The sequence below is a fragment of the Eutrema salsugineum genome, unplaced genomic scaffold, assembly GCF_000478725.1.
Source record: "Eutrema salsugineum unplaced genomic scaffold, Eutsalg1_0 scaffold_16, whole genome shotgun sequence".
Lineage (NCBI taxonomy): Eukaryota > Viridiplantae > Streptophyta > Magnoliopsida > Brassicales > Brassicaceae > Eutrema > Eutrema salsugineum.
This window is the reverse complement of record NW_006256858.1, coordinates 3,540,781-3,567,490: the sequence shown is the minus strand read 5'-3', so window position 1 is coordinate 3,567,490 and position 26,710 is coordinate 3,540,781. Positions and strand designations below refer to the sequence as shown.

Here is a 26,710-nt window from a genome sequence, read left to right as displayed (position 1 = left end):
CTCCTTTTGAGTTGTGGTGATTATAAGAGCATCTCCATTAGTGTAACTGATGTTGAGTTTTTTAGGATTAAATTATTATTATTTTTTTAAGATAAAAATAATTAAGAGACTCTTGTATTTCTCTCCTCCATTAGTGTAACCCATATTTTTTTAATAATTTTTAAACACTTTACCACAAGTCTCGCACTTGAATCTCCCTTTTCCTCCTCTGCTCTTGCTCGATTTGTAATCTTCACATTCATGATTCGCCTCATCTTCTTCTTCTTCCACTTTTTGCTTTGTTATCGTCTTTTTCTTCTTCTGTTGCTTCCATTTGTTTCCGGAGAGCATTATGAGACAAAAGGCGAGATCTTCCTCCGTCGTTGTGTTTCAGGGTGGAAGTGAGAAATGGAAGGTCGACATTATTTTGGTTGGAAAATTGGTCATCGATGGGTCCTCTCATGTCTGTAACTGGTGCTCGTGGCTGTCTGGACATGGGGATACAGTTAGAGACTACAGTTGAGGACGTTATTTTAAGGCACAGACGTCGTCGGCACAGGCGAAACATCTTAAACAGAGTGGAGGATGAGATCGAAGCTGTTAAAACTCGATATGTTGCAGGAGAAGAAGATGTTCGCATGTGGAGGACTAAGGATGACACATATACGAATGCATTCAGTACAAACGCAACGTACACTCAGCTGAGACCTACGCACCCTTTGGTACCTTGGTCGGATGGAATTTGGTTCAAACATAACCGTCCAAAGTTTAGCTTTATAACCTAGTTGGCTATTCAAAACAGGCTTTCAACAGGGGATCGAATGGTGAGTTGGAACTCAAATATTCCAATCGCTTGTTCTTTCTGTAGTGCGACAATGGAGACAAGGAATTACCTGTTCTTCGTTTGCCCATATTCGACGACGATATGGCGTAATCTTGCTGGGGTCCTATGTACTGCGTTTACCACAAATTGGGATGCAGTCGTAGCGTTAGTCTCAAGGTCTTCTCGGGATAGAATTCAGGATTTCACTGTCCGATATCTATTCCAGCTCACGGTTTACTCTATCTGGAGAAAGAGAAACTCACAGAGACATGGAAATACTCCGACAACGGCTTCACGTATGATCAAATGGATTGACAAAGATATGCGAAATCGTTTTAGTTCGATTCGGCTGCTGGGTGATTTGAGGTATGAAGAGGGGATCCAGGCCTGGTTCGCATCAAGGCCTACTTCTTGAGGAAGCTGATTCTTTTTGCAATTCTTTACTTGGTTCTTTTGTAATTTCGAGTTCTAAACTGCTCTAACTAAAAGCTCGCATCACAGATGTAGACAAGCTATTTTTTTTGTTTGAACACAATTTAACATTCACTCAAAAAAAAGAAGAAGCTGAACTGTGATGCTCTGGCTCGGTCACTGACTCAACGGGTTGGGTCCTTTTTAGCTTCTTAAGAAAAGTTGGAGGAAGGACCTCATCCACAACAGCACGTGCAAAGATGATAATTCATACAGAGACAAGCCGCTTGATGAAGTAAGGATGATACTCACTTGAACCAAGTTCAATGATGGAAGCCACAGCTTTCTTGTAATCATCTAATGGGTCTGAGACGGTTGCACCAACAAGCTCGAATGGTTCCTAATATAAACAAGAAACACAACGAGACCTGATCATAAGAACATCTTCAATGAAACTACAGAGCATGGAAAAAGCCAAATCCAAATCCAATTTCTTCAGTTACTTTCTCAAGTAACATTGCACAGAAGAGTAGAAAACAGAAGCAAAACCCAAGTATCTATTGTAGCTCGATGCAATTACAAAATCAGAAGGTTAAACAACGTAATCAGTATTATTATCATCTTCTAATCACGCAAATTGAGATAAAAATCAAACTATGTAGACAAAATCAAGCTTCGATGAGGGACGTGAAAGAGTGTTTTTGGCATAACCTTGACACCAATATGTAACTCTGTCACATCAGCTACCTTCTTCGCATAAGCTGAAAGATCATCATAACAATCAGCGATAAACAACAAACATGAATCCAAGGAGATCAGATCAAATCAACCACATTTTTTTAAATAGCTAATGTAAAGCATTATCAGATCGATTGCACAGGTATGGGTGCGAAAACAGAGAAGATCGATGGGATGAATCAGATCGAAATTAAAAAAACACCGAAGACATTAAAAGAGAAAGATAATTCACCTAGTGTTAGAATTCAAGCAGAACCAAAACTTGGGAGAATCCTTCATAATAAACCCTCGATTTTTTCTTCCATTTTACTGTCGATGTGTTCTGGTTGAAAATCGTCATAGGAGAAGAAAACGTCGACCAAAAAAAAAATGAGAATGAAGAGATTCTGGATAGAAGAGAGGGTTTCTAGAAAATAAAATAAAAAATTTCGTTCAAAAATAATAAAGCGCCACATGCTCTATGAAACTGTCTCTTTAAACTCTGATATAAGAGATAGTTAGTTAAAAAATAGGGAATTTTGGTGTGGTAGCATAACGACAAGGATAAATTAAGTGCGCGAGAACTAATTTTTCTATAGGGTGGAAAGTACTCAATACCCCCTCACCTTCAGTGCACTATAACACACTTGATGTATGATAACGTTTATGTCTTAACATTTTTCAATTTATCTGACAATTTTCTCTTTCATCCCACTTTACCTTTAATTCAAATTTTTCTATCCACGCCTTTATAGGGGAACTTGGGTCGATGAAATTCATTTTGAATTTCAAATCAGTCACAACCCAGTATTACTGTTTTCTCCCTTTCTCCTTCAATATCTGAGCTCTTTCTCTCTTATCAGACGAACGGCGACTGAGGCTAGGTAGCGACGTCGTCTTTTTTTGGGATATCAACCATGGTCGGCGAGTCTTCTACGTCACCCAGTTCTAAATCGACGGCGGATTCTGGAAGGTATAAACTTTTTTCTTGTCTCCTCTAGCACTCCTTGAGGTGTTTCCGTCATTTCGCTACAGTGAATGACACGAACTCTGTTATCACTCGCACCCACGCGATTTTATATCTTAAAGTGTTAGATCTGATTTTCCAGTTATTTTCTAGGGTGATTTGCATCAATATTATGTTTGCCAGTTTCATTGTCTTCTTCACCCACCAGATGTTTTATCTACAGATCTATAGTCGTGTATAGTAATCGACTACTAAATTTCGGTAGTCATTTACATTTAGAATTGGGGTAGTTAACTATTGGACAACATATACTTCACTTTCATGATAAGTGACTACTGTAACTTGATAGTTAACTTCTTTTTCTGTTGTATTTCGTAGGCATATCTCGATCCTCGGAAACCCCAATGTCAATCCTTTGGCAAATGATGTGTTTCCGCATATTCGTGATGCAGTAATTGGCATATTCCAAAGAGTTGGTACGGTATCTGCAGAAGACGCTTGCTCGTTTGCATCATCTTGTAAGTTCCTGAACCAAACATTCAAGGAACCATCTGTGACAAGGGTTATTAACATATCAGCTTTCGTCAAGAGACCGAGTTTAATTCAGGACTACCCTACCTTTTTTGAGTCAGCGATCAACTCAGGTAATCCAATTGCACTCTATCTCCGTGGGATGAGCCGAATAACGGTTGCTAATGATATTGAATGTTCGCTGAGGTTTTTGAACCAAGCCTCAAAAGGTGGAGTTGAAGCGGCGACTGTAATGTTGGCAATCTGTGTTACAGCTGTTGGGCACTATCCAAAAAGCATGGATATGTTAGACCGTGTGGTTGGTTGGAGAGTAAAAATCGAGCATATGATCTCCATTAGGGAGCAAGTGATGGATTTAATCACGAAAATGGTGGTCCCTGATAGTCATACATCTTTACCCCAACTAGCCCTTGATTTCCCCAGCTGCCGTTTGAAGCATCAGCTAATGTACTGCGAACACTGCTACCTCTACATTTACTACCACCATGCAAAATTCTCATTAGACCCCTAATTAGTTGAGTATGTTGTTGCCTTATATTAAACCATAATATCTATTATATTCGACTACTATTAGTTGCCTACTTATTAGTTAGCTATTACCAATTTCCAATGTAGTTGACTATTATCAGATGGGTTTAGCTCTTAAGTACTGTATTAATTAATGTAAGACTAAATATTATTGTGCAATTTATTTTGGGACCCTCTAATCTTAGCAATATTTAATTTTCTGAACCATTAAGCAGGAGGGAAAAATGAAATTTTATTCTCGCTAACAACCTCTGATAACCGTTTTTTTTTAAAAAAAATGCAGAAAAACCGCAATTATAACTTCCTTTACTGCCCTTCATAAGTTCCCGTCTGCCATTTCTTTTTTTCTTCTCTCACTCCACGAACTTATTTGCAACTGTCATTTCTCTCTTTATATCCCTTATTCTCTTTCATCTTCCCTGTTATCTTTCATCTTCCCCGACGCTTTTCTTTAACCTAAAAAGACACCCAGCGACCGACTGTTTTTTTTTCTTGCGTCCGAACCGCCTCCGCCGCACCGATAACGACGACCCAGTCGTCGTCTCTGTTGCCCTGCCCCTTTCAATTTTAAAGGTAAGCTCTTTCACTGTTTATTGTACTTCCCCATCCTTTAGATCCCGTTTCGCCGCCGCCGCCGTACGCAGAGGCGTCCCTGAACAACCGATTTCATACTCGAATTTCGATGGCTATTAGTAAATAATTATCGTAATAGTCGTATATTTTCAATGAATAAATGTAGTTTATTTCGAATTTGATATCGTTTCTGCTCCAATTTCAGATCTAGGTTTTCGTTTTATCGTTTTCAACTATTTCTAACTTGGGACTCTAGGGATTTCGGGGTGACACCCGACTTTGGTTTGGTCCGATATTATAAAAATTAATATACAAGTAACCGACTATTCTATCACAAACCAGTTTATGTCCAATTCGATTGTATAATCGATCGTAACTGGCGTATACATGAATACGTTAGTTGATTACCAGTAGTCATTTAGGTAATATTTGGCTATTTTCTTCAACCGTTTTTTGTTGCCGGTTATGATAATTATTCATCTGCAAATAAACGATTACTTGTAGTTATTAAGGTTTAATTGGCTACTATATTCAACCGGTAGTTACTGACTTATAGCCATTTATCTATTTTACAGAGTACAATCCATGACCCGGTTTCCGGACTGACTGTTTGCCTTAGGCAACGAACCGGCGAATAAAAAGGTGAATACCTACTTCCAGCTACCTTATCTCGACACTATCAGTCATGCTTTGGAAGAAGACCATATGGAGAAGCTCTCTCTGTCCCAATTTGGAAAGATTATTGAAACAAGCAACAAGATAGCATCGTCAATCAGATTTCTTCATTTCATTTTGTCGAGACAGCTGGTTACGAAAAAAAAAAGCTTTGGTGCCTCTTTGCTGGGCAGCCAATTCGCTTTTCTATCAGAGAGTTTGCTATTACGACGGGGTTAGATTGCTCCAATTTACCACCGCCGAAAAAGTTCAAGGAAGACCAGGTCAATAAATATACCATTGAATTATTTGGTTCTGAGAGGAATGCAACCCTTGGATGGATAGCGAATACCCTTGCCGGCAGACCGTACAAAGATAAAGCTACCAGATTCAAGTTGGCATGCCTACTCCTCATAGACGGTATTGTCTGTCCTACCTCCAAAAATGCGAAGATTAGTGCCGAGCACATCATGTTGGTACAAGATGTTGACAAATTTCTCGAATATCCATAGGGTCGAAAATCTTTTGATCTGACTATTCACAGCATCAAAACTAGGACAGCTACGACATCATACCTTTCTCAGCCAACCTGTGCTTTTCAGGGTTTTCTACATGCTTCACAGATGGTTTTTTTGGAGTGTGCTCCTTCTATTCTGCAGAAGGATGTAAAAGGTAAATCAACCAAGCATACCCTGAGGGATGACGATGATGAAGAAGATGAATTCCCAAGTGTACGGCCTGGTTCTATGAAACCGATTAATATCTCGATGCCTCATGTGAAGTCTCTCGACAATAATACCAAGGTATGTTATATATTTCGGAATACTGGTAACTGGTTACTAGTAGTCAATTCATTTATCATCCGGATTGCGACTACCCACGGCACGTAAAAGTTATGTTAACCAGTAGATATCTATTGATAATCAAAGACCTGATAGTTACCTACGCGTGAAATTTAAACATTGTATGATTGTTAGTTGTCTACTTACAGGTAATTAAGACTACTTGTAATGTCGCATAGGACTGGAGTGTAATAGTAGTTCCTAGTGTTATATAATCAACTTCTAATAGTTAACTACTTGTAGTGTAGATTTGTTTTGTTCGCGATGGTTACTACCAGCGGATATATTACTAATGAACTATTAAAAGGTGTATACTTGGTAGCTACTTACTCGTGGTAATTTATCATCACAGGTGGCTGTCACAGCAATCTTACCGGACGATGAACACCTGTTGGATGATACCGATTTTGCATTTGATGATGATGTCCCGGACGAAACCGTAGAAAACTTACTCGCAGCAATCAGTGATGGCAAGAAATTTTCTAGGAAGACATGGAATGGCGGTGAAAGTGCAAGTCTTCTTCAAAACCAGCCAAATGCACCAGCGTCATCGTCTCGGAACACATCTTCTGATGTGGATTTAGATCTTGCTGCTTCTTCCATGCTTGAAAAGGTTGTACGTGAGACCGAGTTTGTATTATCAGAGATTAAAAGTCTTCGTACCGAGTTTGTTGACCTTCGTTCCGAAGTATCTTCCACTTTGAGTACCTTTAAGGATTATATTCGGAGCCAACAGGATCCTTCGCCTAAAGTTCGAGAACCTGCTAAGCGACCGCTTGGCCGTAGGGTCAAGTCCATTCCACTAAGAGCCAAGCACGTACGATTTCAACAGGTTTCTTCGTCCGAGGAGTCCAAGTCCTCAGATCCATCAAAAGAAGATGACGGCGATGACGGTACAAAGAACAAGGATTCAAGCAGTCCTTCTACCGAAAGTGACGACGTTGTGGATACCAATGTCGGTGATGTTGTTGAAATTTACGATGGTGATGCCTATGAAGATAGAAGGGAACCTGACGCTGAGGGATCTGGAGATGTTGGCGAAGTAGGTAGACAAATGCCAGTTGACGTTGATGATGTCCAAGACGCTGCTACACTCGCGAGCAACCAGATTGCGAGTGTGCTGTCTGATTTATCAGACCAAGTACAGGTACGTAGTCAACTACTAATAGCCATATACTTGCAACTAAACTACTCACTCACACTTGTCTTGTTAATGTAGGTTAATGTAGAGCCGTCAATAATCCAGCCTGTTCCATCACCACCACCATATGTGAGTATACAACTAGTTAAGCATACAATCTCGTGTCTTAGTACTCGATTATATGATACAATAATATCAGGTTGTACAGCCGAGGGACCAAACCGGTGCCGATAAAGATGTCCCACCTGTTGTTACCAACGAAGAAACCGATGCTGCTGAAGATGTCCCACCTGTTGTTACCAACGACAGAACCGATGCTGCTAAAGAGGTTTCACCTGTTGACACGAACGACCAAACCGGCCCACAGGAAGATGTGACACCTGTTCAGACCAACGACCAAACAGTCCCCCAGAAAGAAGTAGCACCAGAACCCCAGGTTCGTTAACTTTATTAATATCATCACTCAGTAGTTGTGTTTAATGTAGCTATTTACTAAGTAGTCAATTATTTGTAATTTTGACAACACACTTATGTATACTAGATCATGCTGGAGACCCAACACACTATTCCTGAATCTGCGATCTCAGCCGGCACACAGATGGAAACGGTTTGTACTCTATTATTTCTTTTTCCTTAGAATCATCTAGGAAGTCTAAGTTAAGGTAGTTAGCTACGTGTAGAGGACTACTGTTCGTTCATCTTTCGGTGATAATTCGTCGACGTACCAGTTTAGTTAGGACCTACAAATTCCTGTAGTCAACTACTAATATATGATTTTTTTTATGTCCCTTTAAGGGATTGGGAGATGATGTCCCAAATGCCCAGAAAGAGATCGAAATTCCAGCAGGCGTTGATCCTCCTGTGTGGTCACTGGGTCTTAAACAGGAAGAGAAAAATATGGCCCAAACATCTAAGACTGGAGGTGAAGAACAGGGAACAGATGACCGACTATATAGTCCCACGAACTAAACGCCCGAAGAAGTCTGATAAATCAATTGACATGTCGCATTGGTTTCCAACACCAAACTTCGAACAAGTCATCCTCCTACAAAATAGAATGAAAGATACTCGGTAAGTAAACGTTTAATTGATTTTTGTTTACTATTTGACGGTAGTTAACACTGGGTCCTTTGCAACGCTTGTTATCTGTAAGACTTTTCCTAGTTGGAATGGGATTGTCCTCTCTGTCAACATTTTGAAAGAAATTGTTGACCTGAAATTCACGATCTCCGTGATGGTAATTAGTAACTAACTATTTATCAATAGCTAACTATTTTCAATGTGTCTACTATGTAACTGACTACTTTCTCTTCTATCTTTTATATTAGTCTATCGACAGCATTATTAGGTTATTCCGTCATCAACTGGCGGAATTGAACGACGATCGGTGCACTTATGACTTTGTCGAGTACACGTTCCTTCACGGCATCGCTGAACTCCTTCCGCATTTCACAAATCCCCCGAAGAAGAAACTTGTCTCACTCCCTCCTGGTTCAGCTGCATACGTCAAAGCCAGGCGCTCATGGTACACTCAGGTTGCGCGGATTTATTGCCCTTTTCAAGTGGATGACCGATACTGGGTGGGGCTTTGCATCGATTTTGAAAGCCACGAGATTCTGGTACTGAATTCATATGCGACACTCAAAGAGATGAAACTTAAGACAAGTGTCGCGCCCCTTGCACAGTCTCTACCACATTTTATCAGGAGAGTGGCATACAATACAGAGATGAAAGCAGACGACCTGACGGCGTTCACAATAAAAATTGTGAAACCAACTTTCCAGACATCGACTTTAGGTATCTCCTATTTGTAGTAATATACATATACGTGTTAAACGTTTACAGATAGTTAACTATTTTTCTGCACGACCAGGTCATTTGGGTGTGCTGGCACTCATGTCTATTCAGTTTCATGCTGCAAATGTGCCTCTGGACAATGATGTGGGTGATGATGTTGTTCGTGACGCTTCCCTGAAGTTTGCTTATGATCTCCTATGTTTGATTGAACCGCCTTCTCTAGCTAATGCCGTAATTCCAAAGGACCCTGCGTCTTGATGCCAACATTGCATCCATGTATTTTAACAACTTATTCCCTGTCGAACATGTCACATCATTTTAGACACTTATCCCTTTATGACTTATTGTTATGTTTCTGTGTTTTATGAACTTCGACATATTTAATTATTAGTAGTCGTTTATTATCATCAATCGGAATGAAGCATTACTAATATTTATGTGATAGTAACCATCGCGAACAAATAAGTCTGTATTACAGGTAGTTAACTAGTAATAATCACTTATATAACAATAGAATCTACATTTACACTCCAGACCATTGTGACATTTAAAGAATTGTTAATTAACTACAAGTAGACAACTATCAATCATCCAATGTTCCAAAAGAGACTCCAATTTCGTACGCACACTCAAAAGGCAAAGACTATAATTCCCAGGTTAACAAATAGTTTCTATGCTACAGATAGTTATTTATTAATAAACTCCTATATACTACGACAATCTACTATTTAAATACAGCCCAATGCGGCATTTCTTAAATGTGATAAGCATATACAAGTAGACAATTATCAATCATACAAGGTTTTTAATGGAGATTCAAAATGCGTAAGAGCAATTAATTATCACTACTAGAAGGTCAAGAACATGTTTCACGATGCGTAGTATCACATTCAATAATAACAAAATAACTAAGGGCGGAAAGTTGCTGAGGCATTACAAAAAGTATCCAAGATCCAATTACTTATTTTAGGATGCATAGTTCCAAAAAAAGCTTCAAATTTCCAGGAGATAAGAACCAACATAAAATGTTGACCCTTAACTTGCATTTGAAGTGCATCATATCCGATTCTCCCCTGCCTCATCCCAACATAACCCATGCCACTTCACTTACCTTTCATGCACCGGTAGTTTGCATGAAGCTTTGTTGTGTCCCTTTCCAAGACATCTGCTGCAAACCCTCGCTGCCTTCCTCGAACGCCTCTGTTAAGTTAGAGAACGTCAATAGATGACTACGATTACCGAGTAGTCATTTACGACATAAACAATTACTAACTAACTAGCAAATAATCGTTACCTTAAACTCTCCATGCGATGGGATCCTTGTTTTCCTTGGTCGCCCTGGGGGACGGCGCATCAATGGTGGTAGTAGTTCGGTCCCACCAGAACTTACAGGAGTTGGTACTGGATGGAAAGCTCCTTCGTAAAGGGATCGTCGGTACCTTGTGGTGTACACCTCCCCTACAAGCTTATCTAACTCAATTTTGCTCAACGAAGAAGCTGCCATTGCATGGCGGCATGGTATGAGAAGCATTTGAACTTCCCTGCAGCTGCACGTCTTTAAACCAAGGTTCACTTCGAACCTTTCCCCCTGTATGTTGTAAACTTCGTACTCATCCTCTCCGACCACAACCACCTACACATCAACAAAGTCAGCTACAAGTAGTCGTATACAAATATACAACATAAACTAGTTAAACACAGGTAGTCCGATAGTCCACTAATCGACTACTATTTACCTTTAACTCGGTGGAATCATGGTAGTTCTCGTCCATCAGGTCACGGACTTTCTGATTGATAGAATGTTGCTCTGCGGCGGATGCAGCTTTTCTCCGTACGAACCAGCTGATTAGACTCATCCGTATGGCCTCAAGCATTGAGATTAATGGAAATTCCCTACACTCTTTCAAGACTTTGTTGAGAGATTCAGCAACGTTTGTGGTCATTACGTTGTACCGTTCGCCAATGCAGTATGCCCTTATCCAGTGTGGTAACCCTAAATCAAGTAAGTACTTGGCACAGCTAGGACTTACGCTTTGGAGATCTGCAAATATCTGCTGAAACTCGTACACGGTATATGATTTTGCAGCTCTGACCATCAGACCAGGTAGCCGACTTTCTTTAAACCGTGCGGTTATGTTCCTTGCTAAGTGAACCAGACATGCCCCATGACCGGCATCAGGGTACACCTAATATATCAAAATAGTTGGTTATTAATAGACAACTATATGTAAGTAACTATGAATCTGTGATTGGTCATTATCTCACACCTTTTTGAGTCCAGAGTAGATGCTCCCGTGTCTGTCTGAAACAAACATAACATCACGATCATTGGGACTGATAGTGTTCAAGCAATTGAAAAACCATTCGTAAGATGCATCATTCTTGCTGTCCACAACAGCATATGCAATTGGATAGATCTGAAAGTTCCCATCTTGAGCACTAGCACATATGAGACAGCCCCCATATCTGCCTACCAGATGAGTCCCTGTAACGATGGAGAAGGATTTATGTTTTATTATATATAATGGGTAGTTACTTATCACGTAGTTGTATATAAGTAATTAGCAACTAACCATCAGTAATCACCACTGGCCGTAAGTATGGGAGTCCAGCAATAGAAGCAGCAAACGATATGAATAGGTACTTGAATCGTTGACAACCATTTTTGTCCAGTCCGAACTCAGTTTTGCAAACCGTCCCAGGGTTAGAGTTCTGTAGGTATACCAAATAAGTAGGGAGCAATGCAAAACTGCCAGAGACCGATCCAAATGCCTTCTCCAATGCAAGTTCCTTGCATCTCCACGCCTTCCAATATGAAATGTTGACCTACATTTCGTAATTCGAGAAAGACCGACACATCATTTATGTAGCCGAATAGGCAACTACCCGTAGACAACTACACTACCTATACGTAATACTAAATTTACCATACCTGGAACTCCTGAAGCATGATTCGCTGGATTTCGATTGGACCGGGGCCTTTCTCCCCCGTGAAAAATCGTGTTTGGATCAGCTCACCAATCACTTGTGTTGTCGCCTGTTTGTGATATTTCCGACGGTCTTCAATGGGGCATGTGTGCTTCAACTTCGCCTTCTTAATTTGGAAGTTCCCAGTGGCATCCATGAGGGAAGCGTATATCCGCCAAGGACATGTCAAATTGATGCAAAGAAACTCCATGTAGTTTGGTGTTGAACGCGGGGTCCTGAAGTGGAATTTCCTATTGATGGCGTGAATAGCCAATTTAATTTTACACTCAACTTTGTTTCGAAAAATTCTCCCAACAAAAATTCCATCGCCTTCGTATCGCATGTCTCGCAAAGCACTGTCTATCCCTGTAATTCCAATTAGGTGAACCAAATGATAAACATTGGTATACATCTATTAAGGTAGTTCACTATATATATATAACTACCTACCATCATCAGAAACATCATCCACTACCGGCGGAGCATCCCTTCCAAACATAGCTGGCACCTCTTCCGTCTCAGAGAAAACACCATTAATAGTTTCATCTGCGCAACTGTACTTGCTTGAAGGGCGGCTACACTCTCCTTTTTCCAATCCGTGACTGGCTGGTACATAACCAGAGTCACCATCCAGCACCTTAGCCTTCCCTTTATCCCGAGCCCTCGCATTATCGTTGTTGTCCTGGTCGGGTTTCTCACCAGCATCATCCACATTTTCATGGATACCCTCACCGGGGATATCATCATCCTTCACAAAGTCCGGCTCCTCTCCAGCTAAACTGATTACAGCTAACTCGTCCAGCCTCTCAGAATTTTCTTCCTCATACGCTTCTGTTCAAAATACGTAGACAACTATGTTAATAGTTTTCTAAACCACATCACGTTATTACACACGTAGTAGTTAACTATGTGGTATTAGGATATTAACGATTTAATAGTTGACTACGCCGACACAGTAGACAAGGTTCTATACAAAATAGGTAGACAACTATCTCGTATTAGGATATTAACGGTTTTATAGTTGACTACTCCGACGTCATAGACAAACTACCAACATCAAATAACGGACTACTCAATAAGTAGCTATTATATTCTGCTTACCGTCACCAGCCGCCTCATCCTCCTCCGTCGTGCCGTAGACAACCAAAGCTTCTTCATTTTCCCCAGGAACCCTCACAACATCATCGTCCGTATTTTCATCTGTGGTTACGCACAGATTGAGCTGGTCGATTTCCGCTCTCATTTCCACAAAGAGCGACACTTCATCATCCGACGACATCAGCACAGGTGGGGCATCGCGACCGTCGTCCATCAGCATGAATGCCGACCACTGGAAAGTAAGTGTTACGCCCACATCTTCTTTGATACACAGTTTTTCCTTAACGAGCTTCACAACTTCATAAAAAATCATCCGCGAGCTTAGGAAAACCGCTTTAGTGTTCCCTCTGCGGTCCGTAAGGAAAGTCCACATTCCGTTGGTCTGTTCGAACCATTTCCCTTTCACCAACAACACCATTTGCCTTCCTGCCATCTACACAAACAAAGGTCAAGAGGTCATAAATATCCAACTACATATGTTAAGTAGTCATAATTTATCCTCAGAAGTAGTTATACCTTCGAAACCAAGAAGTAGACAAACCCTAGACGATTGTTTACTAGCGGCGGTTTATGGAAATTTTCGTCTTAGCTATTTATTTGATCCCAAGGGTCCCCTCCACTAAACATATCCGTACAAATTGACAACACGACAAAACACCTCGGATGGGCAAATAAGGAACAAAAAGTAAGTGATGTTACTGTCTCAAAAACATGGTAGCGTCTGCCTTTAGCTAAGTCCGTGTGGTCCCTATCTGCCACAAAAAACTGATCTCTACTTTTTGGGGAGCAAAGAGCATACTGTCATTTTCACCCTTATTTTTTCGTTGACTTCCGCTACTGAGTGAATTGACTCTTATTGGATGTCACGCGCTTAATTTGCTTCTCCAAATATAATATTGATGCAAATCACCCTAAAAAATAGGCATTTTTTTATTTTTTAAAATATTTTTGCTTAGAATTCTGTACTAAAAACCCTTTAACAACTTCTGATGGAGGTGCTTTAAGAAACTTCATTTTAATTTTAATAGATAAATAAAATAATTAAATAGGATGTCGGCTAACCCAATTAAATAAATAAAATATTTAAGCGCTGACACGAAAGAAGATAGTAGGGATAAGTATGACTTCGACAAAAATAGACAAATATTTATAATCACGTTTCGCTTTCACGACCAATACCCAAACGATTACGATACTTCTTCCACGTGTCAAGAGCCGTTTAAATCAACGGCTCAGATCTTTGAGTCTACTCATAACTACAGTCTTATCATTTTACATAAAATGGAAAAACCAAAATTAAACTTGGAAAAAACTAAAAAGAAATCACACTTATACCCGATGAAATCCAATTTTTTTTTAAAATAACCCCTCATCTTTATGACCAAAACGAAATTCCATGGATATTTTTGGTAGATTTGTAACATATAGGATCTTATTCAAAAGATTCAAGACATTTGGGGTCCATTTTTCTTCTGAACTTTTTCTCCGCTTCTTGATCTCTATCTACTACTATGGTGTCTCGATCGTAATGGCTATTTCAATCTCTGTTTCAGTTCAAAGATCATAGCCAATAACAGAAAACTTCTGACCTGAGAAAAGAGAGGATTTTTGTTTCTTTTTGCGTTTTTAGAGAAAAAAGACGGTACCTTTTCACTGTGAGCTTGCCTGGAAAGATGGCGACTGTGCCGGAGATAAAGATAGTGAGGAGCGAGAGCGTAGGGCATCGAAGTGACGTGTCGAGCCCAGAAGCTAAGCTAGGTATGCGTGTGAAAGATCTCTGGGATGAGCAGAAACCACAGCTCAGCCCTAACGAGAAGCTCAACGCTTGCTTCGAGAGCATCCCCGTCTCTGCTTTCCCTCTCTCCTCTGAATCACAAGGTAACAAGATTTTATCTGAATTTGATGATCTGGGTATTTGATCATGAGCTGATCTTTAGTTGAAGTTGGTAGTTTTTATGGGTTGTCATAGTGTTGAATCAGCTTTGATTGAGTTTTTAGAGATGTATGTAGATTTTTCTGTGTAGCAATTACAGTAACGGCTTTTTCCTTGCTTGGATACATGATCATGTACGAAAGTTAGATGGTTGTTTGATCTATCAAAAGTATGAAAATTGATTATGGAATCTGAGATACAATGATATCCTTATTAATGGGTGCCATGATCTCTTGATCAGTATCTGTTGATGAATTGTAGTTGGATATGTGGTCTGATTGTAATTCAAGAAAATATAAAGAATTCAAGAAGTCAGAATTTGGAATCAATCGCACCTTTCCGGGTACTCGTGTCAGTTCCAGTTCAAGGAATCAGAACTAGTTGTTGATGGTTTTAGTTTTGTAGTCCTCTTTTGTTGTATATTCTTGAAAAAATCTTCTAATTTAAAAAAAAAGAATTGTTACTTATAGCTACATCTTACTTATCACGTTTTCAGTTCTGTGTTCTAAACTTGGTCCTCATTATCTCTTCCTGGTTTCCTTATCTAGACATTGAGATCAGATCAGACACAAGTTTGGCGGAAGCTGTTCAGACACTATCGAAACTCAAGGTCTTGAGCGCGCCTGTTGTAGATGTTGACGCACCTGAAGATGCCACCTGGATTGATCGCTACATCGGTATCGTGGAGTTTCCAGGCATTGTTGTCTGGCTTTTGCATCAGGTCATTGTTCCCTTTTAACTTCTACTTTCAAACATCCAGCTTGTTAGTCCCAATCAATTAGATTGTGGTACTGAGTGAACTAAAGTTCATGTCTTTGCTTTTCTTGTCTACTTTATAAAAAAACAGTTGGAGCCTCCATCTCCAAGGAGTCCTGCTACTGCAGCTTCAAATGGAATTTCTCATGACTTTAACGCCGATATTCTAGATAATGGAAATTCAGCAGTAACTTCTGGAAACTTCTTTGAGGTCCTTACTTCTTCAGAGATATACAAGAACACCAAGGTGAAGCTTGTATCTTTATTAAGGGGAAAACAGCCCATAAATTTATTAACACTTTCCGTAGATTTTTCTCCTGATTACGGCTCTCCTGAAACGCATTGGATATTCTCTCTTGCAGGTTCGAGATATCTCTGGAACATTCCGATGGGCACCGTTCCTGGCTCTGCAGAAAGAGAACTCCTTTTTAACAATGCTGTTGCTTCTTTCTAAGTACAAAATGAAGAGCATCCCAGTGGTTGATTTAGGTGAAGCAAAGATCGAGAACATAATCACACAATCAGGAGTTATCCATATGCTGGCAGAATGCGCAGGGCTTCACTGGTTTGAGGATTGGGGAGTCAAAACTCTCTCTGAAGTCGGTCTTCCCATTATGTCAAAGGATCATATCATAAAGGTCAGTGTGTTTTCTTGCTCATAGCTCCATTGAGTTCTTTTTCTTCTAATAGATTATCGTTTATGTTTCAGATTTATGAGGATGAACCAGTTCTTCAGGCGTTCAAGTTGATGAGGAGAAAGAGAATCGGAGGCATACCCGTCATTGAAAGGAAAATTGAGAAGCCAGTAGGCAACATAAGCCTTAGAGATGTTCACTTTCTCCTCACTGCACCAGAGATCTACCATGACTACAGGTTAAAACTTTACAAATCCTTATAAGACATACCGAGTTTTGTGGCATTGGTCAATCGTCAATGCTTTCTCTTGATCTTTTTAAGGTCAATCACAACAAAGAACTTCTTAGTAGCAGTTAGAGAGCATCTGGAGAAGCGTGGGGATACATCGGCGCCTATTCTGAGTGGTGTCATCGCTTGCACTAAGAACCATACGCTAAAGGAACTGATATTGATGCTAGACGCCGAGAAGATCCATAGGATATATGTGGTCGATGATTCAGGTAACCTTGAAGGACTCATCACTCTAAGAGACATCATCGCAAGACTTGTCCATGAGCCATCTGGCTATTTTGGGGATTTCTTTGACGGTGTTATGCCTCTACCCGAAAACTACCGAGTTTAAGAAAATGGTCTCTTTCTTGTGTAAATTTTTCTTTGGTTTTGTATGTCTGTTTGTGCCAAATTTCTTGAAATTGTGTTATAAACGATCAAACAGAAATAATAAAAGAAGAAAGAGCCAGTCTTTGAGTGACTATGTCTGAAATGCAGTAAATTATACTCTGATTTGGCCTAAATTTGTGAACAAGAACAATCTTAACATTCTCATATTTGGTCCTACATTTTGAATTGAAACAATTAGGTCCTTGGTCAGAGCAAGTGTTCTTGGAACTTTATCAAGATCTGATCCATTTCTGGTTGATGTTTCCTAAGCTGAAAATTTGTTTAAGATAGAGTTGAATACCAAAATAAAATCCTGAAAACAATCACTGTAATGAACTTATTAACCTAAGAAGAGACTTACTTTGATGTTGGCCATGGCTAAGAGCTTGTGAGAAGGTACTTAGGCAACATCTGAGTCATTTTATCTCTTTTCCACAAAATAGATTACCTCAGCAACACCAGACTGTGCAACAACAACAAAGAACCAAAATGAAGCAAGTCCATGTGATTGTGATGATCATGCTTTGGTTAAGTTACTCGGTATAAATAGATCACTCGGGTTTCGGTGTTTTATATCAAAACAACCGGTTAGCTGTGGACACTAACCATATAACATTACTATAGTACGTTATTAGGATCCAATCAAATAAATCCGAGTTGTTTGAAGAACAAACCTGTATAATAATCTTGGCACATTCGTTGCAAGGGAACATTGTTACATAAAGTTTCTGCAAAATATTTGAGGAACACAAACAAACATAAATAAACTATTCACACAGATATTTTAGCACAGAAACTGTATATGGGAGGGTCAGCTCAGGGGGCGAGCGATGTGACGCTAGCCGACCTCTTGTCCTAATAAGTAAGGGCCCGAAGTTTTTTTGATATATATTTTTATTAAAAAAGAAAATTAATCATAAATATTAAGAAAAAAATGGGGCTATAAAACTAAGAAATAAATAAATATAAAGGGTCCAAACATTCTTTGTTCCGTAGGGCTCATAATAATGTGTTTTAAACACAATTCTCGTTTGTTTTGAAAAGCGAGTGAAAGAGTCTGTTGACATAAATATTGGGTCTTGGTCATTATTGGTTTGTAGTTTGTCAAACATTAATTAGGTTTTTCTTGGTTAAAAGTTGCTACTGCTGGTTTGAAATGGGGACTGAGTGTTGTTGGTTTTAATTGTGAAAGCATTGTAGTGTAGTTTTTTTTGGGCGTTCAGTGTGAAAGTCTGAATGTAAACAGAGATGTTGGTGTCCCTCTCTAAGCAACATTTGAGATATTGATTCTGAAATGCTGATAGAGAAAGAAGAATGAAGACAATTTTGTACTGCGATAAAAACTTCATTTCCTTACTCGGAAGGAGTGTTAATGTAACACATATTCATACAATATTTGTCAAAACAAGTTATTTGACTTACACAGTGATCTAATCGTGTTAAATACAATGTTACTTGCTACACAAGTAACATGCTCACACATATTTTTTCATTAACGTTATCAACATCATGATTTATTCGTTTACTTAATTTGCAACTTGATCAATTAAAAACTACTCTTCATGCCGCCATCATGTTATCTTTATATGTCTCAAATATCTAAGTCCATTAAGTTATTAAAACCTATTATACCATTCTTCCTTCAAACATAACCATCATGCGATTCAATTCCTTACGATTTTTAATTCTATACGATTTAATGTCAATACCCTACTAATCAATATATAAGATCTATCATTCTTACCATTTCCATTTTAGGTCATTACGTTGCTAAACCATATGTTTTTGCTATTAACACATCAAGCATTAACAAATAAACATCATTACATATGAGTTGAAGTCTAAATTTCCCTTCCATCTCGAGAGAGCCCTTGATTGTTATCCGTTCTATTAAAGTATGAGAGCTACAGTTCCCACCGCACAACCAACTTGATTGAATGATATTCACCACTTTAGGTTTTGATTCCAGAGTGAATCAAATTTCATCTGCAAATAGGTTTGTGGTAAAAACATATCTTTCCAAATATCCATAGCGAGATCTGGGAATTTACAAAATGGGAAGCAAGTGGATTCTGTTCATTGATAATTGAGTTTAGGTTTTTAATTATACAAGTAGTTACGTATATTAAGTCAAAAGGTGTGTGTTAAGGGTCGTGTGTTATAAGTTACAACAAAGAAGAAACACAACTCTTTACTCATGTCTCTTTGTTTACTATTTAAGTCATTGTCTTTGTATTGTAAATTTCAAGTTTTGGATATTCAGTAAAAAGTTTTAGTAGTTTGTGATACTCTGTTCTTTTGTTTCTCTTTCTCTATCTTTGGATTATCAAATTCCCAACAGATTCAACGCGAGTTGGCCCCCTTTAGCTTCATTGTGTTAGCCATTAGCTCGTTGAAATCACCGACCAAAAACCACAGAGAAACTGGATCTCCATATAGAAAAAAAATGTATGATTGCTGTTTCAAAAACTTAATTGTGTGCTTTTTGCAGCTTATTGAAGTAGTCAAGTTTCTATATTCACACTATAGTTAGGTGTGATTGTATTATATATATATAGCTTGTATATTGATTTTTAAGCATTTGATAAATGTTTTGAAATTGGTCTACATTAGACCAGATTTTTGACGTGGTGAGGCATAGTCTAAAATATAAATTTCAGTGCATCTTGTATTTTTCAATGAAAAATATTTTTCTCTCTTGCCTTCATCGATAAGCTCTCTCTCAGATTTACTTTGCAAAGCTCTGTGCACAAACCATGCACCAACTACTTCTTCTTTCTACCTTATGTTTTCTTCCTACATACTCCTTTTATGTAACATAAATTTCATATTCAAGTATGCAAAAAAAGATTTTTTTTGGATATTAGTAATTGTGAGACCTCAAATGGTGTCAAACATGTTTTATTTTTTAATACATCAATTCAGAATTTAGCATTGATGTTGAAGATTTAGAATTAGCAGCATTGATGTTGAAGATATAGAAGTAGCGGCGATAGGTAATCATTCCAAACATGATTCACTCTGGACAAAACTCTCAGTCATCTTTAGCAAGGGACTAATAAAATGGACATCTGAAATCTAGTATCCTGTTGGCAGTGAAGATCTGGGTTATTATAAGTTCTTTCAAATAAAAGGAGCAGAACGCTTTGTTGTTTTATAGATCCGGGCGCTCCAGGGAGTTGGAGACGTTGTAGAGTGCTGCTTTGTCTAGTCAACACTAACAAAGATACCGTTTTCGGATCCAGAGTAAAGCTTGGGAAGGAAGGCGTCAGAGGTTTCATCGAGACGGATATGGAGGGACTTTCAAAACACGAGGCAATAGAGTTGTATTTTCTCGAGGAAAAGCTACTAGAAGACATTCATTGTAGGATTTGTTTTGCAAAATATGGAGTGCTTACGACGAGTAGGATGAAGTTGAACAGTTATGGAAGAGAATGGAGTTCTGGTTTTGAGAAGGCTATAGATTGTTACTAGATCAAGGTTATGTTTGAGGATACTACTGAATTCTGATGGTAAAGGTTCTCACCCTTTTTTCCCCCAAAAACTTCTTACCAGTGATATGTTTGTTACAATGTGCCTGCAAAATCTCTTTGTAGTCTTTTTTTTTTGTTGCCTCTTTTGCTGAATTTGAGTTTCTTTTGTTGTTTAGCACCTTGAATTTTATAGCCATTTTGTCAAAATTTATAGAAGTTGAGAGACTCTTTAGCAAATTTTCAGATGATGGACTTTCATATACACTTCTTGGATAGTTGGTTTGGTAAGCAAGGGAATTTGGTGAATGCGTTTTAAGTTAAAAACCAAAGTTGTTCTAGAGAATCTCGAGCTTGACCTGTTAACCTGGCCACTATTATTAGATATTAGAATTCTCTGAAAGATAACTATCCCGCTTTCATATAAAAATTTATATAGAATCTTTGAAAAAGACTCTTTTTTTTTCATATATTATAAAAAAGAAAAAGACCTACACCACACTTAAAAAAATTAATTTGATTGTTGAGGCAAGACAAGCTAAGAGCTTGTGAGAAGCTACATAGGCAACATCTGAGTCAATGTAGAGACACAGAGAGAGAATGGTGGTAGCGTGAAGAGCAAGCAAATGGACTTGAATTCTTGTATAGTTGTGTCTATGTCAAAGAGACTTTACTCCGACAAGAACACGAGGCTATTTCACCATAGTTCGGTTTAATTATCGGAGACATGACTTTTGGTTGAATCAAGGAGACACAACTACTGTATTTTTTTTTTGGTCGTCACAACTACTGTACTTAACCGTACTAGTTAGTATACTGATATGGAATCGGCAAAAAAATGTAAATATTATCGACAAACTTTAAACACAAACTTAATGAAAACAATTGTAAAGTACACTCGTTACTCAAGGGGCGTTTGTTTATTACAAAAGGCCTGCCGTTTGACCTCTACGTGCCTAAAAATATGGATGCAACAAATTCTCTTCGAGTATCTCTAGTTCGAGTTCAAACATTCTGTAAGAGCCTGCATGTTCTCTAGCGTCTCAGGCAGCGTTCTGCTATCAGTCTCATCGCATCTCAGATGTTTCATTGGACCGTGCAGGATCTTGTTCACTACAGCTCGGGTTAGATCCTCTACTGCTTCCTTCATCTTCTTGTCCATGTCCTTGAATGGGTCAAACCAAAACACAAAGGGCAAATTGACAAAAATAAAAATTGGGGAGACTTTTCTGAAATTTTATTGGATTTAGTTATTACATGAGAAATATAAGAATGAAAGAAAAAAAAGTGATATTTTCAAAACCATCTCTGGATAAACAACCTTCTCTTCTTCAACAAGTGACTCTCTACAGAAATCTTAAGATTCTCATACTTGGACCTACATTTTGAATTGGAACAATTAGGTCCATGGTCAGAGCAAGTTTTCTTCGAACTTGATCAAGATCTGATCCATCTCTGGTTGATGTTTCCTAACCTGACAGTTTGTTTCAGACAGAGTTAGATACTAAAATGAGATTTTCCCAAAACGAACATTGTAAATGAAAGGTCATGACAACTTATAAACCTAAGAAGAGACTTACTTTGATGTTGGCCATGGCTAAGAGCTTGTGAGAAGCTACGTAGGCAACATCTGAGTCCTTTAATCTCTTTTCCACAAAATAGATTACCTCAGCAACACCAGACTGTTCAACAAAAGAAAAAAAAAACAAAATGAAGCAAGTCCATGTGGTTGTGATGATCTACTTGCATTAAGCTACCGGTATAAATAGATCACTGGGATTCGATATCAAAACAACTGGTTAGTCGAAGACATTAACCATATAACATTACTTTATTACGATCCAAATTTGACAAAGTAATCAGAGTTGTTTGAAGAACAAACCTGTATAATAATCTTGGCACATTCGTTGCAAGGAAACATTGTCACATAAAGTTTCTGCAAAAGATTTGAGGAACATAGATACACTTCAATAAAATATCCACACAGAAATATTTCAGAACAGAAACTGCATATGGCTTTTCATTTCAATCTCTTTGCAGCTGAAAATCTTCGGTTTTCTATAGGAAAGATTTAAAAAATGTTTTGATCTTTTAGCTCAGTTGAGAAACCCCATGTGAGAAAACGATGTTCAAAGGAACTAACCTGTCCAGCCGCAGATGCGTGGTTTGTGTTTAGTATGGCATTGACTTCAGCGTGACAAACATATCTAACAAAAACCAAAACATCAGAACTTAGCAATGAGCTAAAACGGATGAGGATTATAAAACCTAGCATCATTTGAGATTTGTACTTACGGATACTTTGTCTCCAATGGGTCCCCAGTTTTCGATTTCTGAAAATTGGCAGCAGAAAGTTAAGAAAAATGTCTAGTGGAAAGTTACTTTGCTCTTCTACAAACTGTGCCTCCTCTGTTTACACATACTCTTAGTTTAGTTACTACTTGAACGGTTGATCCTAGTTTCGATGGTACCGCAAATACAACACTTTTTTTTTCTGCCATACATTCAGAATTTTATTTCTACTTTGATTTCAAGGGAAAGTAATAGAAATACCTTGGCCCAAGGAAGTCTGTCATCCGAGCAACCTCTCGGAAAACCATTATAACCAATCCCTAAAATGAGAGATGAAAGTACTTTATTTATCTTTTTTAACTATGTCAATCCCTACAGAATTCATTTTTTCATATTGGTGAAAAAGATGTCAAAAGACAAGTGTGATCCATCATCTTACCAAGAATTACACCATTTTGGCTCACCAAACACGCACCAACCTGCCGCAGCATAAAAATGGGAAAGATAGTTAATTTTAAATATTTGCAACATTCACGAGATCCAAACTTTTTGCATATGGTCCATCAGAAAAGGATATCAGATTGTCACTAAAAGAAGTCATGGGTAGTCATATTTAGTATCGAATTTGTAGTGCAATTCTTAGATTCAAATTTCTAGCCTTTAAGACCTTAAAGTCCGTACTATATTACTCAAAACGTGCTAGACATGAACACAACAACGTAAGAATCAGCCAGTGTGCTATCTAAACACGGAATCTCTTAGCTGAAAGAACCTCTAGTCTATGATACCAAAGAAATTTACAACCATTTCATATATAGATCTATGGTAGTGATAACAATAGAAATTAAGAATCATAAATTTCCATATAACCACAATCTTCTGATATAGACAAGAAACAAAAGCAACATCAACTTTAAAACTTCACTCGCAGATTGGCTATTTGATCTCAGAGAATCAAATATTTCTTACCTGAGGAACTACCTAATTGAATCTCAATCGAAACTTACAAAAGCTGCAAGGACTATTTGGATACTCATTTTATTTATCACAAAATGAGAACAGAATTTACCTGCCTGTTAGGATCCTTTGATCTTTCTGCTGACAGAAATGCAATCGCCATGAAATAATCATCCCACGATAAATACCTTCACAACAACAATCAAAACAAAAAATCATACATTAAATCAAAGCAAAGTCTACCATCTTCGACACCAAAATTCACCAGATTCCAGCTACTTTTTTTCCAAAAAGAAATTTGTTTCTTTTCGCTTTAATCCTAAATTTATACAAAACAGATTTTTCGAAGCTCGAGGTAAGCATCTGATTTTCTAAAAATTATAAGATTTCGCTAGAGATGATACCGGAGTGCGAGCTCTAAAAGCAGCGAAATTCGAGAAAATTAGATGAATTTAAGAGAAATCTGACGAACCCTTCTCGCTTCAAAGGACTGAAAGGGTCTAGACCAGGAAATCTTCTGGAAACTGCGGCGATTTCCGTCGAAGCAAATCTTCGGGATTTAGGGTTTTTAGGGTTTGATGAGAAGAAGCGAAATGCTAGAGCTGAAACCAAAGCACCGAAAATTGCAGAGGTAGAGACGATTGCGAGATCTCGAGAGTTCATGGAGCTTCAAATCGGTAAAGAAAGAGATTATCAACTGAAAAATCTTCGCTTTTGGCGAGAGAAGAAGAGAGTGTTCTATGTTCCCTATCAACGGAACAAATCTAGCGGGAAACCATGAGAGAGTAAAATTCACGCGCTTCTGGTTCAGGTAGGCGATTAGGTCTATCGGTCCATATAAATCTTGGTTTATAGTTCGTTTTTTATTGTATTAACCAGATCGATTTAGGGTCTGTGCTTTAGCCTTTACTGCTTTTTCCTCGGCAGAAAATTCTGGCAATCAACAATATGAAAGATTAAGTTATATAATCTTTGTAATTCTTTGACCAAATATTTTTATCTTTGTACTATCTGGCCATTTAAAAAAACAACGAGAGTCGAATATGTCTAAGAGTTCAAACACTGAATGACTACATCAACATGTTCTAGCCCCACAATTTCTTACTTAACCAAAAAAATTATATACATTTCTTTTTCTTTCTATTTTTTCGAACAAATTATATATCATTTCTAACTTTGACAATTGTGAGAGGTCACCAAAAGATAGACCAATTTTGCAATTGAAAGAAAAAAATGTGATGTTACGTTTTCGTGAAGGTTCATATACTGTATGTTTTTCTTTTTAAGTGTTTTGCGAAATCTATATCAATCGCAGTTTATAGATTTCCAATTCAACATCAATTAATAATATTCAAAATATTTCCCTTTTTAAAAGAATCCACAAATTATGAATACAATAAGTGTAATTTATGTGTTTCTTTTTTTTTGTTATTAATCTGTTTCTTATTTCTCATGTATGATATAACTCCGATTCTAAAATAAATAAATAAAACACAGAAATTAGGATCAGAATCAGAGGTTTATAATGAGAAACATGCTTAATAACAAGAAACAAAAATACAGAAATTACAGCTTTGTCGTATACATAATACATAATACCGTTTTATGCTAAAATTTGCTTAGATGGCTCAGATATTCGTACTTAGTTAGTATAGTAAGCTTGTTAGCTTTTGGAACCCATTAAACCACGTGCATAGCCAATTATTACACAACCCACATCCTCATTTATCATATCTTTATAGAAAAAAAAACGGATATATGTTTATATATATAATCGCAAAGTTATCAGTTATAATAACATCTGAAATGAGAAAGATGATGAAAAAGTGAAAAGGGTTTCTTTATAAAGCCTCTCATGCCTCAATAACGTGATCCGTTATATCCCATCTTCTCTGTCTTTTCTCGACGGAGATTCTCTCTACAAGCTTAACTATTTGTATTCTAGTTTCTACCCTCGTATTACCAAACTAACCTCCATTAGTGTTACCGATCATAGTTAATATTAATTGGTCTGAACCTAAAATAGTTGCATGAAAATCATGATAAAAAACATAGTACTTAAAATTTTGGTTTTCGGTGACTATTTATTTTAAATCTTGATATAATTTTCTCTATATTAATTAGCTATATCTTGCGTGAAGTAATTTTCAAATTGCAAACGAAATATATACAGTGGGTCGTCATGTGGTAAATGTAGGTATGTATATACATAATAAACATCATGTTAGCTAGATGAGAATAATTGTGGTTATGTTGGAAAAATTAACCATCTTTGTCATCTTATATAATAACCGTTTGTTCATATTTTGAAATCTTCTATTAAAAAGAAATAAGTCATAATTGTAAGCATCCGTTGACAAAACAAACCAAATCCGTGTAAATTGTAATTTAAAAAAAAAAAAAACTAACTCATAGAATGAAGAAATATATATATATATATATATATAACCTAATTGTTATACAATCAAATCATTTTGTCTAATCAATCGAGATAATCAATTGTGAACCACACTTGGCAACAAATTAACATAATGATGGCACGGTCGTCGTTTGTTAGAGAGAGTGTAATCGATATCTAAATTCAGTCTACAAAACACAAATTATCAATTAGGCTGGGCGTTCGGATATCCATTCGGGTTCGGTTCGGATAATTCGGTTTTTCGGATTTTCGGTTTTTAGATTTAAAACCCATTTGGATATTTTTGGAATTTCGATTCGGGTTCGGTTATATTCGATCGGGTTCGGTTCGGGTTCGGATATCCAAAAAATAATAAAATTAAATAAAAATAATTAAATTTAAATAAAATTAGTTAAATTCAAATAAAATTTGGCAAAATTTTAAAAATATAACTAAAAACTTGGTATGTTTAAATTATTTTGGATTTTTCATCATTTTCAGAATAAAAATAATTCATATTTTGGATTTATAATTGTAATTTTAGGTTATTAAATCTAATTGTAGTTAGTATTTTGGGTAT

At 37.6% G+C, this 26,710-nt stretch overlaps 3 protein-coding genes across 3 annotated transcripts; 2 read left to right on the top strand and 1 right to left on the bottom strand.

Moving 5' to 3' along the window:
- The first annotated feature begins 5,806 nt into the window (after positions 1–5,806).
- Positions 5,807–9,221, top strand: LOC112087826. Its single transcript, XM_024157839.1, has 9 exons — positions 5,807–5,986; positions 6,378–7,172; positions 7,245–7,295; positions 7,366–7,602; positions 7,708–7,773; positions 7,962–8,088; positions 8,282–8,403; positions 8,495–8,785; positions 9,012–9,221. The coding sequence occupies exons 1-9, from the start codon at positions 5,807–5,809 to the stop codon at positions 9,219–9,221; spliced, it is 2,079 nt and encodes a 692-aa protein (XP_024013607.1).
- Positions 9,222–14,539: 5,318 nt separating this feature from the next.
- LOC18021555 (SNF1-related protein kinase regulatory subunit gamma-1) lies at positions 14,540–17,107 on the top strand. The gene is made up of 6 exons (XM_006404178.2): positions 14,540–14,906; positions 15,510–15,682; positions 15,809–15,964; positions 16,080–16,355; positions 16,427–16,590; positions 16,675–17,107. Exons 1-6 carry the CDS (start codon positions 14,702–14,704, stop codon positions 16,973–16,975), a joined length of 1,275 nt encoding a protein of 424 aa, XP_006404241.1. The 5' UTR covers positions 14,540–14,701; the 3' UTR covers positions 16,976–17,107.
- Positions 17,108–21,597: 4,490 nt separating this feature from the next.
- On the bottom strand, positions 21,598–24,518 carry LOC18021554 (deoxycytidylate deaminase). Its single transcript, XM_006404177.2, has 9 exons — positions 24,205–24,518; positions 23,845–23,920; positions 23,215–23,254; positions 23,037–23,095; positions 22,779–22,816; positions 22,627–22,690; positions 22,366–22,419; positions 22,064–22,165; positions 21,598–21,957 (listed from the first exon to the last, which is right to left on the bottom strand). Exons 1-9 carry the CDS (start codon positions 24,393–24,395, stop codon positions 21,895–21,897), a joined length of 687 nt encoding a protein of 228 aa, XP_006404240.1. The 5' UTR covers positions 24,396–24,518; the 3' UTR covers positions 21,598–21,894.
- Between the last annotated feature and the right edge of the window lie 2,192 nt (positions 24,519–26,710).